This window comes from Melanerpes formicivorus, unplaced genomic scaffold (assembly GCF_026170545.1).
Source record: "Melanerpes formicivorus ecotype bairdi unplaced genomic scaffold, bMelFor1.0.p_v2 SCAF_9, whole genome shotgun sequence".
In the NCBI taxonomy this organism is placed as follows: Eukaryota; Metazoa; Chordata; class Aves; order Piciformes; family Picidae; genus Melanerpes; species Melanerpes formicivorus.
Window position 1 is genome coordinate 17,663,237 of NW_027142361.1, and position 19,233 is coordinate 17,682,469.

Sequence of the window (19,233 nt, forward strand, 5' to 3'; positions counted from 1 at the left end):
TTTAAGCAAGGGATGTCAGCCCAGCCATGCATGTGCTATTAGCCAGGTGTTAATTTGTGGATCACTAGATGTTTGCTCACATGCTCTAATAATCAGTTCCATTCACACTTTCCTGACACTTGTCACCAGGAATCTCAAAACACTTTGCAAACATTAATTAAGTTGCTGTATGCCCTCTGTAATGGATAGGAGCTCCACTTTACAGAAGCTGAAGGGGGTAACTCAGAGTACAAGCAGGGCACAGTAGGAAGGGGAATTCATACTTAGCCCTATGTTCCAGTTCACAGACCACACTGGTTTCTGCTAGCCTCAGGGCAGAGTTTATGACATACAGACTTGTTACCAAGCAGCTGCAGGGCTACATCTGTCTATCCCTGCTAGCAGAGGGACAGGATGCCTTCTGTCCCTAGGGGTTAGGCTCTTAGACCTTCCTCCTGCCTCCACTGGTGCTCCATTACAACAGCTACTTGACAGTACCTATAAATACTTCTGAGGAAGTATGAGACAGAAAAAATTATTTTAAATACCACTTCAACAAAAATATTCCAACTTTCTACCACAGCTGAATAAGAACAAAGATAATCTCTCTGTATTAGCCTCTGGAAGAGTCAACAGCACACAGTGCTAGACAGTGCTTTTTCTAAAATATGACCACCAGGAAAGTGACATTAAATGAGCTCCAAGATATATGATCCTCCTTTTAAACCATGCATACAAAACACAAGCAGTCGTGTGCCCAGAATAATGGCTCCAGTTCTCTCTCGTCACATCAGTGTGAACTTCAGGAATGGCTCTGGACATGTCAGGGAACACCAAAATGAAAAACCTCACTGTTGTGATCAGAGTAGACATCACAATCACAGAATGGTGGGGGTTGGAAGGGGCCTCAGGAGATCATCCAGTCCAACTCCCTTACTAAAGCAGGTTCACCTAGATCAGGTTACACAGGAATGCATCCAGGCACATTTTGAAATTCTCCAGAGAAGACAGAGCACAAAATTTAATCAGCTTTATTGTCATTAGTTTTGAATTGCCTTCTTCAGAAGAATGAGACATATAGTGCTGAAACAAGACTGCTCTGTTTGAATTTACAGCTGCCTTAACAGAAGCTGACAGGTTTTGAGACAGATCAGCTGCTTTGGAGGGCGCTTCCGGTCCTGCCATAGGAGAAAGAGGAAATGACTTTTCCTCGTTAATGGCGGCTGAAGACGGGGGAGCCGCCATGTTGGAAGCTGCCACCGCCCCTGGCTGCTTGCCAGAACCAGCAACAGTACCATTCAAAGCAGCCTTTCCAATAGACTTTTTAGCTTTATCTTTAACTGATACAGATTCTCCACTCTCCTCATCACTAGAAGTCTCTGGGGCTGAGCCAGAAGTGTGCCTCCTTTTCTTTGATCTATGCTTAATAATGAAGCAGGCCTTAGATACTTTTCTCTCCTGGCACAAAGAATACAACAAATACACATTAGTTATCACCAGCAGCAGAATTACACACATAAAATAAATCACCTTTGGATCCCAGCCATCACTTAAAATTATTCTTTCACCTACTGGAATCTTAAGCTCCCTTATCTCAATTGGGAGAGTGCTCAAAGTTATATTTCCGTATGTACTAAGCCAAAAAAACCCCAGACAGTGGTCATACAGAAGCTGAATTTTATACCTGAACCATAAATATAATTTTTGCATTAAATATTTACCTAGTCAGCATGGCTTCGCCAAGGGCAAATCCTGCCTGACCAACCTGGTGGCCTTCTATGAGCAGGTGACAAAATTAATAGATGAGGGGCGAGCAACTGATGTCATTTACCTGGACCTGAGCAAAGCCTTCAACACTGTCCCGCACCACATCCTGGTCTCCAAACTGGTGACACATGGGTTTGATGGGTGGACCACTAGATGGATAAGGAACTGGCTTGATGGCCGTACCCAAAGAGTGGCTGTCAATGGCTCCATGTCCCAGTGGAGGCCAGTGACAAGCAGAGTCCCTCAGGGATCAGTCCTGGGACCTGTCTTGTTCAACATCTTTGTGGGTGACATGGACAGTGGCATTGAGTGCACCCTCAGCAAGTTTGCTGATGACACCAAGCTGTGTGGTGCAGCAGACATGCTGGAGGGAAGGGAGGCCATCCAGAGGGACCTGGACAGGCTGGAGAGGTGGGCACAAGCCAACCTCATGAGGTTCAATAAGAGCAAGTGCAGGGTCCTGCATCTGGGTCGAGGCAATCCCAGGCACAAATACAGGCTGGGCAGTGACTGGCTGGAAAGCAGCCCTGAGGAGAAAGACTTGGGGGTGCTGGTGGACAAAAAGCTCAACATGAGCTCTCAATGTGCACTTGCAGCCCGCAAAGCCAATCAGATCCTGGGCTGCATCAGGAGAAGTGTGGCTAGCAGGTCGAGGGAGGTGATCCTCCCCCTCTACTCAGCCCTGGTGAGACCCCACCTGGAGTACTGTGTCCAGTTCTGGAGCCCCTATTACAAGAGGGATGTGGAGGTGCTGGAACGTGTCCAGAGAAGGGCCACAAGGATGATCAGAGGGCTGGAGCACCTCTCCTATGAGGACAGACTGAAGGAGTTGGGGCTGTTCAGTCTGGAGAAGAGAAGGCTCCAAGGTGACCTAATTGTGGCCTTCCAGTATCTGAAGGGGGCCTACAGGAAGGCTGGGGAAGGACTTCTCAGGATCTCAGGTAGTGACAGGACAAGGGGGAATGGAATGAAGCTGGAGGTGGGGAGATTCAGGCTAGATGTGAGGAGGAGGTTCTTCACCATGAGAGTGGTGAAGCACTGGAATGGGTTGTCCAGGGAGGTGGTCGAGGCCCCGTCCCTGGAGGTGTTTAAGAGCAGGCTGGATGAGGCTCTGTCCAGCCTGGTCTAGTATGGGGTGTCTCTGCCCATGGCAGGGGGGTTGGAACTAAATGATCCGTGTGGTCCCTTCCAACCCTGAATGAAACTATGAAACTATGTGTGACCGTTTGAGGCTGTGCCCTTAAGAAAGGGAATATGGTGGACGGAAGTTGGTAAACGGAAATAATAATCTAAACTATTTCATTGGTGAAGTGGGAGGAAGCACCTTCTGAACTGGGAGTGAACTGGGAGTGAACTGGGCACTCTGGTACTTCTATCTTCAGTCTTGCTTCCGCCTCTCCACGGTGCAGCAGCTCTCTTTCTCTGCTCGGCTTTCTGCCAAGGCCTCGGCCTTGAAGACCAGATAAAAGCCGGTATTAACTCCCTTCCAATTAACACGAACTGCTTCTAACATTTTTTTTTCCTCTCTTTTCTTTCTCTTTCTATCCCATTCTGGGGAAAGGGGGGGAGAGAGGGGAGAGCGGAGGTGGGGAACCCCCTCTGCCGAGGGGGGTCACTCTCATTTCTGTGTTACTCTGTTGTATATCTTTGTATATATTGTAGATATTGTAAATTTGTAAATATTCCCCTGCATACCCTACATTGCTTTGTAAATATAGCTCCACTGCCTTGCTAATTCAGCTTGTGAGGTTTTTTTCCCTTTCCCTTCAATTTTTCTTTCCCTTTACTTTACAAGGGGGAAGGGAGGAGGCTTCTTGGCCTTACCCTTGCACCCCATGACATTTTTTTATTGGCGTACCCAACGTGCGGCAGATAATTAGTTTAATTTATTACTTGATTGATTTAGTGTTTTCTAGCTGAATTAGCAAACATGAAGGTATTGTGGTTTGTGGAGCGATTATTCTTTTCAATTTTTGGGGCTCTGGTTTACAGATATTGTTTGGGTTTGATTTTGGATTACCTGGGCAAATATTTGGTGCGGACAATTTATATGTGGGTTATGTATAGAGTTAAACTATGGTATGGAAAATGTATTAATTTATTATGGCCAGTGAGATACAGGAATGTTACCTCCACCACTCTCCCAATTGAGATAAAGGGTTTTAGGATTCCGCCTGAGGAGAGAGTAACTTTAGGTGATGCCTGGGATCCAAAAGTGATTTATTTGATGTGTATAATCCTGCTTTCAGTGATAATTAACGTGTATCTGCTGGTCTCTTTGCGGCGAGAGAGAAAGGTGTCCAGAGCTTGTTTTGTTATTAAAACTAGATCAAAAAGAAAACGCCGTGGCTCTCGATCAGTCCCAGAGTCATCTAGTGACGAGGACTGTGGAGAACCCGCGTCAGTTAAAAAGAAGGCTAAAAAGTTAATTGGTAAAGCAGCTCTAAATGACTTTGCTGATTCTGGCAAGCTGCCAGGGGCATCGGCTGGTATCAACATGGCGCCTACTCCTTCTCCTACTCCTTCTCCTTCTTCTTCTTCTCCGTCGGCCATTAACAGAGCAACGTCACTTCCACCCACTCCCTCGGTGGGACCGGAAGTCACTGCCCCAGCAGATGATTTATCTCAGGACTTGTCAGCTTCTATTAAGGTGGCTGTAAATTCAAACACAGCTCCAGTTAAGGTGGCTCCTTTAAAGACTAGAGGTGGAAAGGGCAAAGATGGAGAAGAAGAGGTGGAGACTGATCCTGGTGAGGGGCCCTCTACTCTAAAAGATCCTGCTGAGGAGGAAGAGAAGGTTTGTTTTAAAGATCTAGCTAACCTAGTGAGATCAAAGCAGGATAGAGATGAAGTTAGGAAGGCAGCTGGCAAAGGTGGTTCTCAGCTTAAAGAGATCCTTAGGAGAATGACAGCAGGATTATATGGGCAAAGAATTCAGGGAGATGAGGAACAAGATGATATTTCAGACTGTTCTTCTCCACGCGAGGAATTGCGAAATGTCCGTAAAGATTTCACCAGGGCAGATAAGGAGCCAGTTCTAGCTTGGCTTAGTAGGTGTTATGATACAGGTGCTTCAGCTCTAACAGTTGGAGACAAGTCAGCAGCTCAGTTAGGAACTCTCTCAAGGGAAAATGGAATAGATAGACATCTAGGTGAAGCTCTCGGTAAGGTTAATCTGTGGATACGCCTTTTAATAGCGGTTGCCCTGAGATACCCTTCCCGAGATGACCTTCCATGGAATCCTAAACCCTGGACTACCATAGATGAGGGAATTAAGCGCTTGAGAGAATTTGCTGTTAGAGAGCTACTCTATGGTGAACATGAAACTCTGAATCCTGATGACATTCCTGTGGGTATTGGTCTTGCTAAAAAGATCATCAAACTTGCTCCTTCCAATTATGCAAACATTCTGGCAAGCAGAATTGTGTCAAGAAGTTATGGTGGATCTTCTCCCACGGTTGGCCAATTCAGTGATCAAATGAGACAATTGGAGGATAGCATGACACGGGGTTCTTTGGTTTCGGCCATTAAAACTATGTCTGGTGATATACAGAATTGCATAAGAGAGTTAAAGGATGAATTTAGAAATTCCATATCCCAATTGGCACAGAGGGATAATTTCAATTCTTCCTCCAGGTGGGTACAAGTTTCATCTGTGAGGAATACACGTCCTCCAAGGAGGTCATTCCAAAACAGGACATTCCAAAACAGGTCATTCCAAAACAGACCACCAAGGCAATCACGTAGAACTATTTGGATAACTCTGCGTGATCAGTTTGGTGAGAACATGAACCGCTGGGATGGCCAACCAACTTCTAATCTTTTCAGGAGACTGAGGGAATTGCAAAGTGGCAGAACCCGAGGTAGCAATACCAGAAGGGTAGCTGTTACTTCCACAGTTCCCCAGAACGACTCTTATGGCTCCAACAGTGGCTCCAGTTATAACATGCAAAGTTATAACCCTGCAAACTATGTGCAATGCACATGTGCGCATGTTCCCCATAACTAGGGGTGCCCTGCCTCCCGCCAGGGGGAGGAGAGGGATAACAGAGATAACAGAATCTATTGGGATGTGTACATCCAGTGGCCTGGCACTTCACAATTTCGGAAGTACAGGGCCTTGGTTGACACAGGAGCTCAGTGCACCATAATACCATCAAATTATCAGGGATCAGAGTCTATAACTATTCTGGGAGTCACTGGTGGATCTCAAGAGTTAAGTAAGGTAGAAGTTAATATAAGTCTAACTGGTAAACAATGGAGGAAGCATACAGTTGTGACCGGACCTGACGCACCTTGTATTTTGGGAATTGATTTTCTGAGAGAAGGGCGTTTCAAAGACCCTAGAGGTTACAAATGGGCTTTTGGAGTGGCTTCTGTAGAAATTGATGGACAAAAATTGAAGCTATCTGCCAGACCTGAACTTTCTGATGAATCTGCAGTTGTGGGACAACACAAGATACAGGACATTAAATTGCCGGTTGCTTCTCAGACTGTGCATCACAGACAATACAGAACCAACCGTGACTCTTTGTTGCCCATTCAGAATCTGATTCGTCAGTTGGAGAGTCAGAAAGTTGTCAGCAAAACTCATTCACCTTTCAACAGTCCAGTGTGGCCTGTGCGGAAGCAGAATGGAGACTGGCGTCTGACAGTAGACTACCGAGCCCTGAATGAAGTAACACCAGCTATGAGTGCAGCAGTACCAGACATGATGGAACTACAGTATGAGCTGGAATCCAAAGAGGCCAAATGGTATGCTACCATAGACATCGCTAATGCATTTTTCTCTATTCCCATAGCAGAGGAATGCAGGCCTCAGTTTGCTTTCACCTGGAGAGGAATCCAGTACACTTTCAACAGACTGCCAATGGGCTGGATCCACAGCTCAAGCATCTGTCATGCAGTAATCCACGATGCTCTGGAGAAAGGCGGTGCTCCAGAACACATCCAGTTCATCGATGATATCATCGTCTGGGGTAAAACTGCTGAGGAAGTCTTCGAGAAAGGTAACAAAATCATTGACATTCTTCTGAATGCAGGTTTTGCCATCAAGCGAGACAAGGTGAAAGGACCTACCACAGAGATTCAGTTTCTGGGAGTGCGGTGGCAAGATGGACGCCGACACATTCCAGTGGATGTGGTAAATAGAGTCTCTACCATGGCAAGTCCCACAAACAAGCAAGAGACCCTACGTTTCTTGGGGATAGTGGGATTTTGGAGACTGCACATTCCTGGATACAGTCAGATTGTGAAACCTCTGTATGATGTGACTCGAAAGAGAAACCATTTCCACTGGGGACCTGAACAGCAAGCAGCCTTTGACCAGATAAAACAAGAGGTAATTCAAGCAATGGGTCTGGGACCTGTCCGAGATGGTCCAGACATTAAGAACATTTTGTACACGGCTGCAAGTGACAATGGTCCAACCTGGTGCTTGTGGCAAAAAGCTCCAGGTGAGACACGTGGACGACCTCTTGGTTTCTGGAGTCGAGGTTACAGAGGTTCAGAGGCTAATTATACTCCAACAGAGAAAGAAATTTTAGCTGCCTATGAAGGAGTGAAAGCATCTTCTGAAGTGATTGGAACTGAATCACAACTTCTCTTAGCTCCCAGATTACCAGTTTTGAATTGGATGTTCAAAGGCAAAGGCTCCACACCACATCAATGCCACAGACTCAACATGGTCTAAGTGGATGGCTCTGATAACACAGAGAGCTCGAATGGGAAATCTTGAAAGACCTGGTCTAGTGGAGGTGATCTCAAGTTGGCCTGAAGGCATCAACTGTGCCAAACCTCCAGAGGAGAAAGTAACTCGTGCTGAGGAAGCTCCTCCTTACAATGACCTTTCTGATGATGAAAAGAAATATGCTTTGTTTACAGACGGTTCCTGTCGTCTTGTTGGAAACAAGCGAAGGTGGAAGTCTGCAGTGTGGAGTCCAACACGCCGAGTTGCAGAGGCGAAAGATGGAGAAGGAGAATCCAGTCAGTTCGCAGAGGTAATAGCTGTCCAGCTAGCTTTCGACGTGGCTGAACGTGAGAGATGGCCAAAGCTTTATCTCTACACTGACTCATGGATGGTAGCCAATGCTCTATGGGGTTGGCTAAAGAACTGGAAGAAGAGTGGTTGGCAGAGAAAAGGAAAACCCATTTGGGCAGCCAACCTGTGGCAGGACATTGCTGATCGAATCGAGAGAATTCCAGTGAAAGTGAGACACATCGATGCTCACATTCCTAAGAGCAAAGCTACTGAGGAACAGCAACACAACCATCAGGCAGATCTAGCTGCAAGAGTTTCTCAAGTAGACATGGACTCTAATCTTGATCTCGACTGGAAACACCGAGGTGAGATATTCTTAGCTCGGTGGGCTCACGATTCATCAGGACATCAAGGTAGAGATGCAACATACCAATGGGCTCGTGACAGATCCATAGACATTTCCATGGATGCTATCACACAAGTCATCCATGACTGTGACATTTGTGCTGCTATTAAGCAGGCAAAACGACTTAAGCCCTTGTGGTATGGTGACAGATGGTCCAAGTACAAGTATGGTGAAGCTTGGCAGATTGACTACATCACTCTACCACGTTCTCGTTCTGGTAAGCAATACGTGCTTACTATGGTAGAGGCAAACACTGGATGGTTGGAAACTTATCCAGTTCCACATGCAACTGCACGCAACACCATTCTCGGTCTGGAGAGACAAATCCTGTGGAGACACGGAACTCCAGAGAGGATTGAGTCAGACAACGGAACTCATTTCAAGAACAATCTTGTAAAGAACTGGGCAAAAGAGCACCGTATTGAGTGGATATTCCACATTCCCTACTATGCACCAGCTTCAGGGAAGATTGAACGCTACAACGGTTTGTTGAAGACCACTCTCAAAGCCATGGGGGGTGGATCTTTGAAAAACTGGGAAAAACATTTAGCACAAGCAACCTGGCTGGTAAATAGTAGAGGCTCAGTGAACCGAGCTGGACCTGCACATTCAGATTTGCTACGGAAAGTAGAAGGTGATAGAGTTCCTGTTGTTAGAGAAAAGAATCTGTTAGGTAAAACTGTTTGGGTATTTTCACCCTCAGGAGAGGCTAAACCTGTCCGAGGGGTGGTTTCAGCTGAAGGTCCGGGTCACACTTATTGGGTAATGCAAGAGAATGGTGAAATTCAGTGTATTCCACAAAGAAATTTAACTTTAGCTGAAAGAGGTTAATTTCGAACTGTTGTACAGCTACATCGCGTCCAAAGGAAGAATCAACGAGGAATCTACGGTGCACGAACCCTGAGATCCCTGAGAGACCTGAGTCAACTAAGAGACCCTGAGAATCCCTGTTTCCCTTTTCTTTGCTTCGCCGGCGAAGAAATGAACTGTTTTCCATTTTTCTCATTTTCTGATTTTCTTGGACTTTTGAATCATCTACATCTGAGCATAGCCGGAATGGACTATGAACTTTACTCACGAACTGTAAATATCATTTTGGATTGGATGGACAGTATGAACAGCCAATGAAATTGTTTAGAAGGGGTGGACTGTGACCGTTTGAGGCTGTGCCCTTAAGAAAGGGAATATGGTGGATGGAAGTTGGTAAACGGAAATAATAATCTAAACTATTTCATTGGTGAAGTGGGAGGAAGCACCTTCTGAACTGGGAGTGAACTGGGAGTGAACTGGGCTCTCTGGTACTTCTATCTTCAGTCTTGCTTCCGCCTCTCCACGGTGCAGCAGCTCTCTTTCTCTGCTCGGCTTTCTGCCAAGGCCTCGGCCTTGAAGACCAGATAAAAGCCGGTATTAACTCCCTTCCAATTAACACGAACTGCTTCTAACATTTTTTTTTTTCCTCTCTTTTCTTTCTCTTTCTATCCCATTCTGGGGAAAGGGGGGGAGAGAGGGGAGAGCGGAGGTGGGGAACCCCCTCTGCCGAGGGGGGTCACTCTCATTTCTGTGTTACTCTGTTGTATATCTTTGTATATATTGTAGATATTGTAAATTTGTAAATATTCCCCTGCATACCCTACATTGCTTTGTAAATATAGCTCCACTGCCTTGCTAATTCAGCTTGTGAGTTTTTTTTCCCTTTCCCTTCAATTTTTCTTTCCCTTTACTTTACAAGGGGGAAGGGAGGAGGCTTCTTGGCCTTACCCTTCCACCCCACGACACTATGAAACTATGAAATCTGTCTGCCTGCTTGCAACAGCAGAGCATCTGGCCCAGAAAGTGGCAGGACAGGAGGAATTCCCAAATCTCTCTCCTGTTGCACATGATTTCCTTGGTACTGACTGCTTCTCTTAAGGAATGAGACACAATACAGGAAGATAACTCATTAACTACTGCCTGCTTACTGCTTAGAGAAGCCAAGTACACTGTCAGAGTGAACTCTCTTCATCTACAAATGTACAATACAGCATTTGAGGCAGAAAAATTTCAGGCATGAAAAACTGAAACTTCAGATTTCACTGCCCAAAACTAAACAGTGGTTGTAATTGCACACATGCTTTCCCTAGGAAGTGACAGATCTAAATGCAGAAGAATGGCATATGGAATTACTTGTGGTGGAGAGAAGAACAACAGGATACTCTCCAACAAGGGTATGCCTGTTATCTTCAGCTACAGGCCAGCAGTAGCCCAGAGGTCTGCTACTAGTTCATATTTATACAATTCCTTCCTCCTACAATGGCCTTCAGTTTCTGTTTGTTTTTACACAAAAGGAGAATTACTTTGGCGTGTGACGTTTGCATAGGACCTTTAACAGACAAAGATTCCTGCCCTAAAGTGCTCACAGAGTAGTTTAGATACCATGGCTTAATCTGGTTTCTAGTTCTTGAATGTGGAGGCTGTTCTATGCCAGAGATGCACACAGCAAAAGCTCAGTTTGACTTCATCAGAGGTGAAACCTCCAGCCCTTGCTACTGACTTAGGTAATTAAAGACTGCCAGATTTGATGACTAAGTATTATATGTTTGACTGCATTGCCAGGTCTTATGTTTCCTACTTCGGTGTCAAGTTTATGCTGTTTTTCTTAGTGCTTCTCTTTGGAGCTGGAAGATTATAGCTGAGGGAACTGAGGTTGTTTAGCCTGAAGAAAATGAGGCTCAGGGAAAACCTTGTCCACCTCTACAACTTCCTGGAAGGAGATAGGAGGAAGGTGAGCATTGGTCTCTCCTCCCAAGGAACAAGTGATAGGAAGAGAGGAAATGGCCTCAAGTGGCCCCAGGAAGGTTTAGGTTGTAGATGGGAAACCATTTCTTCCCCAAAAGGGTTGCCAAGCCCTGGAACAGGCTGCCTGAGGAATTGTTTGAATCATCATCCCTGAAGGTATTTAAAGGACACATAGATGTGGTGCTTAGGAAGATGGTTTAGCAGTAGACTTGGTAGTGTTAGGTCAGTGGTTGGACTCTATGATCTTAAAGGTCTTTTCCAGCCTAAATGATTCCATGATTCTATCTTGACTGTCATACAAGATGAAGCCAACTTAGATTCCCTTCCATAATGTGGAGGAAAGTGTGATTATATGAGTTCCAAATGCTGAAAAACTATAAAGCAATAAACTTAAAGTCACTTATTATTGAAAAGGTGTGTGATTTCTCTTTTGTTTAGTCAGAGCAGAGAGGACCAGGAGAGAATTTTCATTTGTGGTTTTTGAAGGTTTGAAGTTGGCTGTGTGGTAATTAGAATCATATATGTAACTGTTGAGGTTGGAAGAGACATTCTAGATCAAGTCCAACCATTTGAGGTGTCTCTGTCCACTCAAGATATGCTATCCCACATCTGCTGCCTGGACTGCCCACAAATACCTGCTGTAAATGTTGAAGACAGATGGTTACAGAAGTTGGGAAACAGTGAGTTAACACATTTAGAATAGAATAGAATAGAATAGAATAGAATAGAATAGAATAGAATAGAATAGAATAGAATAGAATAGAATAGAATAGACCAGGTTGGAAGAGACCTTCAAGATCATCGTGTCCAACCTATCATCCAACACCACCCAACCAACAAAACCATGCAACCAAGCACCCTGTCAAGTCTCCTCCTGAACACCTCCAGTGATGGTGACTCCACCACCTCCTCGGGCAGACCGTTCCAATGGGAATTCACTCTCTCTGTGTAAAACTTCCTCCTAACCTCCAGGCTAAACCTCCCCTGGCGCAGCCTGAGACTGTGTCCTCTTGTTCTGGTACTGGTTGCCTGGGGCAAGAGACCAACCTCTGCCTGTCTAATACCCCCCTTCAGGTAGTTGTAGACAGTAATAAGGTCACCCCTGAGTCTCCTCTTCTCCAGGCTAAGCAACCCCAGCTCCCTCAGCCTCTCCTCATAGGGCTTGTGTTCCAAGCCCCTCACCAACTTTGTTGCCCTTCTGTGGACACGCTCCAGCAAGTCAACATCCTACCTAAACTGAGGGGCCCAGAACTGGACACAGGACTCGAGGTGCGGCCTAACCGGTGCAGCGTACAGGGGCAGAATGACCTCCCTGTTCCTGCTGGCCATACTGTTCCTGATGCAGGCCAGGATGTCATTGGCCCTCCAGGTTCCTCCATCCGACCCTTCTTATAGATGGGGACCACGTTGGCCAGTATCCAGTCATCTGGGACCTCACCGGTGAGCCAGGACTGCTGAAAAATGATGGAGAGCGGCTTGGCCAGGTCATCTGCCAGATCTCTCAGCACCCTAGGATGGATCCCATCTGGTCCCATGGACTTGTGGGGATCCAAGCGGCTGAGCAGATCACCAACTACCCCATCCTGGAACAGAGGAAAACTATGCTGCTCCCTGGCTCCTTCTGCCAGCTCTGCAGGCCAGCTGTCGGGAAGACATTCTGTCCTACTAGTAAAAATTGAGGCAAAGAAGGTGTTAAGTAACTGCCTTTTCCTCATCCTTTGTTACAACGTTCCCCTCTGTGTCCACCAAGGAGTGGAGGTTGTCCTTGCCCTCCCTCTTGCTATTAATGTATTTATAGAAGGACTTTTTGTTGTCCTTCAAGGCAGAGGCCAGTCTAAGCTCCAAATGTGCTTTTGCCACCCTAATTTTCTTCCTACAAGACCTAGCAACATCCTTAAACTTTTCATGGGTTGCCTCACCTTTCTTCCAAAGATGATACACCCTCTTTTTTTCCCTTAGCTCTATTAAAAGTTCATTAACCATCCAGGATGGCCGTCTGCCCCAGCGGCTCATCTTCCGGCACATTGGCACAGCCTGTTCCTGCGCCTTCAACAGTTCTTCCTTGAAGTAGGACCAGCTCTCCTGGACCCCTTTGTTTTTAAGGGCTGTGTCCCAAGGAACCTTCTGAGTTAGTTTCTTGAGTAGCCTGAAGTCTGCCCTCCGGAAGTCCAGAGTGGAGGTCTTCTTGCTACCCCTCTTAGCTTGACCAAAACCCGAAAATTCAATTATCTCGTGGTCACTGGACCCCAAACACCCTCCGACCACCACATCGCCCACCAGCCCTTCCCTGTTGGTGAAGAGGAGGTCAAGCATAGCCTTGCCCCTGGTAGGCTCTCGCAGCACCTGGGATAAGAAGCTGTCCTCCATGCATTCTAAAAACCTTCTAGACTGTCTCCTCTCTGCTGTGTTGAGATCCCAGCAGATGTCAGGCAGGTTGAAGTCGCCCATGAGAACAAGGTCTGGCGATGTTGAGACAGCCTTAAACTGCCTATAGAATGACTCATCAACATCTTCCTCCTGGTTGGGTGGTCTATAACAGACTCCAACCAGGATGTCAGCCCTGTTGACCTTCCCTCTAATTCTCACCCACAGGCACTCAACCTGATGGTCCCTGATCTCCAGCTTAATGGCATCTAGTGCTTCCCTGATGTACAGGGTCACCCCTCCACCCCTTCCTCCTTGTCTGTCTCTCCTGAAGAGCCTGTAGCCATCAATTGCAGCGCTCCAGTCATGTGAGTCGTCCCACCACGTCTCTGTGATAGCAACTACATCATAACTTTCCTGCTGCATCAAGGCTTCCAGCTCCTCTTGTTTGTTGCCCATGCTTTGTGCATTAGTGTACATGCACTTCAGCTGGGCTGCTGGTTTCACCTCTGGCTCTAGCTTATCACCCCCAGACTCCTGCCTGGGGGTACTGGTTTCAGCCCCTTCCCCCTTCGAATCTAGTTTAAAGCCCTATCTATGAGACCTGCCAATTCCCTTCCTAGAATCTTTTTCCCTTTGAGGGATAGGCCATTCTCATACACTCTGATCTTTCCCCTCCTCTGGGACAGATGTACTCCATCTGTTGCCAGCTGACTTGGTGCAGTAGAAAGTTTTTCAAGATCAAAAAACCCAAAATTATTTTGACTACACCAGCCTCTAAGCCACTTGTTGACTATAGCTGCTGACCTGTTCCTTCTTGTATTCCCTCCTGCAACTAAGGGTATAGATGAAAAAATTATTTGTGCACCTGACCCCTCAACGAGATCCCCCAGGGCCTTAAAGTCGTTCTTTATAGCCCTGGGAGTTCTGGTTGCAACATCATCATTCCCTAACTGCATAACTATTAAGGGATAGTAGTCAGAGGGCTGCACCAGACTAAGCAGCCTTCTGATAACATCTCTAACCTTAGCTCCTGGGAGGCAACAAATTTCCCTGTGAGTAGGGTCTGGCCGACATATGGGGCCTTCTGTTCCACTCAGGAGGGAATCACCAATAACAATTACCCTCCTCTTTTTTTTAAGGGAGTACGTCCTGATGCTGGGGGAAGGCTGTTTAACCTTAGGCTGATTTGCCGTAGGCTGATTTGCCTTAGGCTGCTTTGCCACAGGGAAAACCCCAGATGGTATGTCCTCCGGCATCAGAATTACCTCACCCTCTACCTCCAATGCCCCGTACTTGTTTTCCAAGGGCAGTGGGGAAGGTGAGGGGAGGCAAGGAGGTTTAACCTTGCGTCTTTTGAGAGGAACCTGCGTCCATTCCCCTCTGCTTTTTGGATAACCAGCCTCTGCTGGGGGGGCCTGCAGAGCCTGGTTACTCAGGTTTGTCACCCTTCTACAATCCCTTACATCTCTAAGTCTAGCAACCTCGTCCTTCAGTCCGGCCACCAGGCTAAGCAGACAGTCGATCTGCTCACATGTTATGCAGGAGTTGTTCCCACTACCCTGCATCTCAAGTGCCAGGCTCCAGCACTGTCTGCAGCCAGATGCCTGGACACCTACCTCTTGCTTATGACACCTACCTATCTGCTTATATTCCCCCTCAGTCTGAGTCGAGACTGATTTTTTAAAGGAGTTATTGAGGCAAGTTACCACCATGCCTAGCCCTGCCCACGGGACCTACTAGACAAAGTTTTAGAAAAAGTGCGGCAGCGCACGCATCTGGCCAAGAACCTGGGCTGAAACGGAAGCTGCCGCAAGCTGCCACCGGCTTTTTAAAGTGCCGCGGCGACGCAGGGAGCCCAAGCGATCCCGAGCATGTGGAGAAACGGCAAGACCCAATCCTAGCTGAGTGCCGAGATACCGCGCGAGTCCCGCGGTTCCCGTAGGTTGAAAAGGGAGCAGTTAGTGCTTTTCCGAGGCTCCTGGTCGCGGTGTGTTCCCGAGCAAGCTTACCGCTGAAACAGAAGCTGCCGCGAGCTGCCGCCAGCTTTTAAAACTGCCGCAGCGACGCAGGGAGCCGAAGCAATCCCGAGCTCGTGGAGAAACGGCAAGAGCCGATTTGCAGCACTGAGGACTTGGCTGTCATTCAACTACTGCCTAAAAGCCTCTTCAGAACATTAGATACCACTATTCTACCCATATCGCCCTTTACACCTTTTCCTTAGCAGTGATGAAAGAGGAGAAGAAAATATTAAGGGTTTTTTTTACCTGCCAGTTTGAACAGTGGGCTCAGTGGCATACACTGTTCCAGTGAATCCTGTGTACTCTGTGATATAGGGTAATGCCATCATGCAGTGATAGTTGGAGATCAAGATTACATCTACCGTGGAGAGGTCGAGCAGCTCAGTCTGAAAACAGAGGAAAGAGATAAGCAACATGTAACCCTTTCATGTGGTTTAACGAATGGCTGAAAATTTTTTTATTGCAGGAATGGAATTGACATTAAAAAAAAAAGAGAGAGAAGGGGAGCAAGTTTAAGCTGTTGCAAAGACTAATTTTTTCCTTTTTTTTCCCTTTAAATTAACAGGATTGATTATAAAAGCTTCCTAAAATGATTCTGTTCTCAAATCTGCAAAGGAAACCATGCCCTGGATTTGTCTGTCATGTAATGAAATGGTTGCCATTGAGAGGCACGATGAGAAAACTTTGATCAAAGACCTTATGTGTGCTTCCTTAGGGAGGAATGATGTCACTTTGGTAGGGATTTATTGGGGTGCCTCATTCTTCATACATACCCCAGCAGACTGAGAGATGAATGTAGATTGTATTTATTCATATGCTTAAATTAACTCCCATATTTTCCCAAACTAAATGCTTGGCATCTTCCTCTTTCACGTTCTCTACGGCAGGATCTTCATAAGCTCATTCATAGGATCCAACAAAACAGACATGCAGGTCCAGCTCGTTTTGATGTGAGAGTTAAGGCAGCAGTTCAGAGAGTGAAAGGAGATTTCACACATTGTTAAAGGAATTTTAATTAGAAATATTTACTGGTAGTGCTATAACACAAATGCTGTCAAGTCAGAAATCTACAAGATATATGGCCTCTAACTCAGTTATTACAGAGAAGCTAATGGAATTCAACACTCATCAAGCACACATTATCTGATTACAAGGCTCAGTCCAGCAATTTGAATAAAAAAGGCAAGAAAGTAGGTCACTCGGCTTTTCAGAGGGCTGACACTGTGCTCTGGTGACAAGCTGCTTAACTCATAGCTAAGCATTCCTGGTTTCAGTCCATGATCACAGCTGATGTGGGTGGCATGATCTCCAAGCTGAGTACAGGAGGTGTAACATCATCCTCAGAGTCATGACAGGACACTCTTATCTTACTAAGCTTGCCAGGCAGAAATATACTCACTACATGGTATCAACATTTGCTGACACCTGCTCCTACCTCTCTGGCCCTTCATGGCTTGGTTTTCAGCTGTATGCACACCATACAGAATCAAAGTGGGACTCATTTAGCCCAAGAAGCCATCAGGAGGATACAGACTACAATTTCCCAGGCTCAAGCATCCTAGAAGCATCTCCTAACAGGATGAAAAGAGTGTCAAACCCAAAACAAAGTAAAATCTTCCCTCGGACTTGTGGCAATCTCACTAAAAGTGCTTATGTGCTGAAGAGGTTTAAAAATGTTTCTTGAATGGGAAGTGAAAGAGAGCAGGAGGTAGCCAAGCAAAGAGAGGGCTGCACCCTGCACTCTGACATGTGGAAGTGTACTCTGCTGCTGAGACAGCCTCTTATCACCTTGTGGCTTCTGGATTACATTCAAAACTTGGCTTTCTCTGGCAGTGGTGTTCCTGGAAGTGATAGTGTGATTCTCAAACTAACTGCTTTTGCAGACAAGTTTCTTCAAAAGAAGTGGAATGGAAGGAGACAAAGGAAGACAAAGTCTCTTTCAAACAAGCTCCTTCTTACACTGTGCTGCCAAACACCAGCAACATTTTGACTCTGATGAGGGATTCAGTTGGCCATGACATCTGAACCCTCCTCCACACAGGGGAGCCTGTGAAGCCAGAGATGAGAGCTTTGTGTCACTAACAGATCTGTTTCTAAGGCTTGTGGAGAGACTTGGCACCTGTCGGAAACTTTGGGAACCAAAGGATGTGAGAGGCCATTTGTCAAATCCTGACAATGATGACATGCAGCTTGTTGCTATCTTCTAAGCATAACATGGACTGCTGGGAAAACAGTCCTGAGTGATGACACTGGTATAATGAAGCAGCATCTCCCCATCAGTTATACTTAGAGCTACACATGTGGCCCAACAGTAACCAAGAAAGTCTGATGAAGCACCCTAAACCCCACCATAGCCTCAATTCCAAAGGAAATCTGGGTTGTAAACTTGTCCTTCCCAAGATCCAGGCCAAACTGGCACTTTGTAGCAATACAGATGCTTGCTACATCCCTCTCTTCCACAGGATAGTAACCAGAAAACTCATAAGCCAGAGTTATTAAGTTTTGGGGTTGTTTGTTTTCATTTGTGATTGGATTATATCCATTCCAGTTGTGGAAAACAAGCAGTTGCACACAGCTCTGTGGATGTCACTTGCCAAAATCAGCTCCAGAGCTGCCAGCTTGCTTCAAAGAATCAAGGTGACAAGAGTCAGAAGCTACAAGAGGCAAGTTTTATGGAATCAACAGATAGAAATGCTATCACCAGAACCCCAGTAATGTGACAACAACCTTCCAGGAGTGTTTTGTATTTCCTGTCAATAAGGTCAGGCAGAAAGGCAAAAAGAAAAAATTGCTGCCCAAAAGCAATTGTCTCTTTGAAACACAGAGAAAACATCCCAAGATGAACTGAAAGAATGTTATCACAGCCTGAACACAGCTGAGGAAAGAGGATGCTATTCCTGAATCCAGCAATTGCTCCTCACTGTTCACCTCCCACTCTCTGCTCAACTTTTTACTTTTTCATCTCTCCTACATACACCTTTTAGCTGATCAGTCAGGTAATCCCAGTCAATTCAAACATTTTTCAATGGTCTTGCTTTCTGCTTTTGTTTAAGCTGCAGTATTCTTGGAAAGAAAAAAAAAAACCAGGTGGAGGAGCAGACACTTGCAGTTGTGCCAGTGGATACAAAGGTACAGTTCTTACCTCACAGAAGCTGAAACAAACAGCTAAGAAGGCAGCAAAACTTTGTAACCTAGATTTGCTGCCAGCAGAACACCACAACTGACTGCAGCCCGGTGGAATCAAACAGTGGCTTAAGCACAGGGCCAGCTCCCTGGGGGAACTCCACTAGGCAGGTCATACATCTGTGGTTAGAGACAAGCAGCTTTCCTTGTCTTCATTCACTGCCCTTATCTAGATCAGCACAAGTATCCTGTCATAACTGAGTTAGGCTCAGTCATATTGTATTTGGAAAGCCCAGAAAAAGGGACAGTTAAGTCTTAGTCTTCTGTGAGATACCGATCTGCTCAAGGACACCTTCCAAATCTCCCTAAACCATTGTCAAAAAGGGTTGTTTTCATTCTTTTTCCAGTGACATAGATATTAGAGGCACCTTAACAACACAGAGGTTTTAGAATTATTATTTACTGAGTGTTGGAGACCTTACAGCAGCCTTCCATTATTTGAAGAGGGCCTACAGGATAGCTGGAGAGGGATTTTTGCAAAGACGTGGTGATAGACAAGGGATAACGGCTTCAAACTGGAAGCAGTTAGATTTAAATTAGACATTAGGAAGAAATTTTTCCCCATAAGGGTAGTGAGGCACTGGAACAGGTTGCCCAGAGAAGTTGTGTAGGTTCCAATCCTGGGAAGTGTTCAAAACCCAGTCAGATGGGCCCTTGAACAACCTGGTCTGGTAGGAGGTGTTCCTGCTCATGGCAGGGATGTTGGAATTCTACAACTACCTGAAGGGAAGTTGTAGACAGGTGGGGGTTGGTCTCTT

At 46.0% G+C, this 19,233-nt stretch overlaps 1 protein-coding gene across 1 annotated transcript in view; it reads right to left on the reverse strand.

Annotated features, from left to right (window-relative positions):
* LOC137443447 (integrator complex subunit 9-like) overlaps window positions 1-19,233 on the reverse strand; it is a 108,646-nt gene that overhangs the window by 37,706 nt on the left and 51,707 nt on the right. Inside the window, exon 5 of the mRNA XM_068143186.1 lies at window positions 15,539-15,678. Coding sequence (XP_067999287.1) covers window positions 15,539-15,678 — 140 coding nt within the window. The remainder of the gene's footprint in view (window positions 1-15,538; window positions 15,679-19,233) is intronic.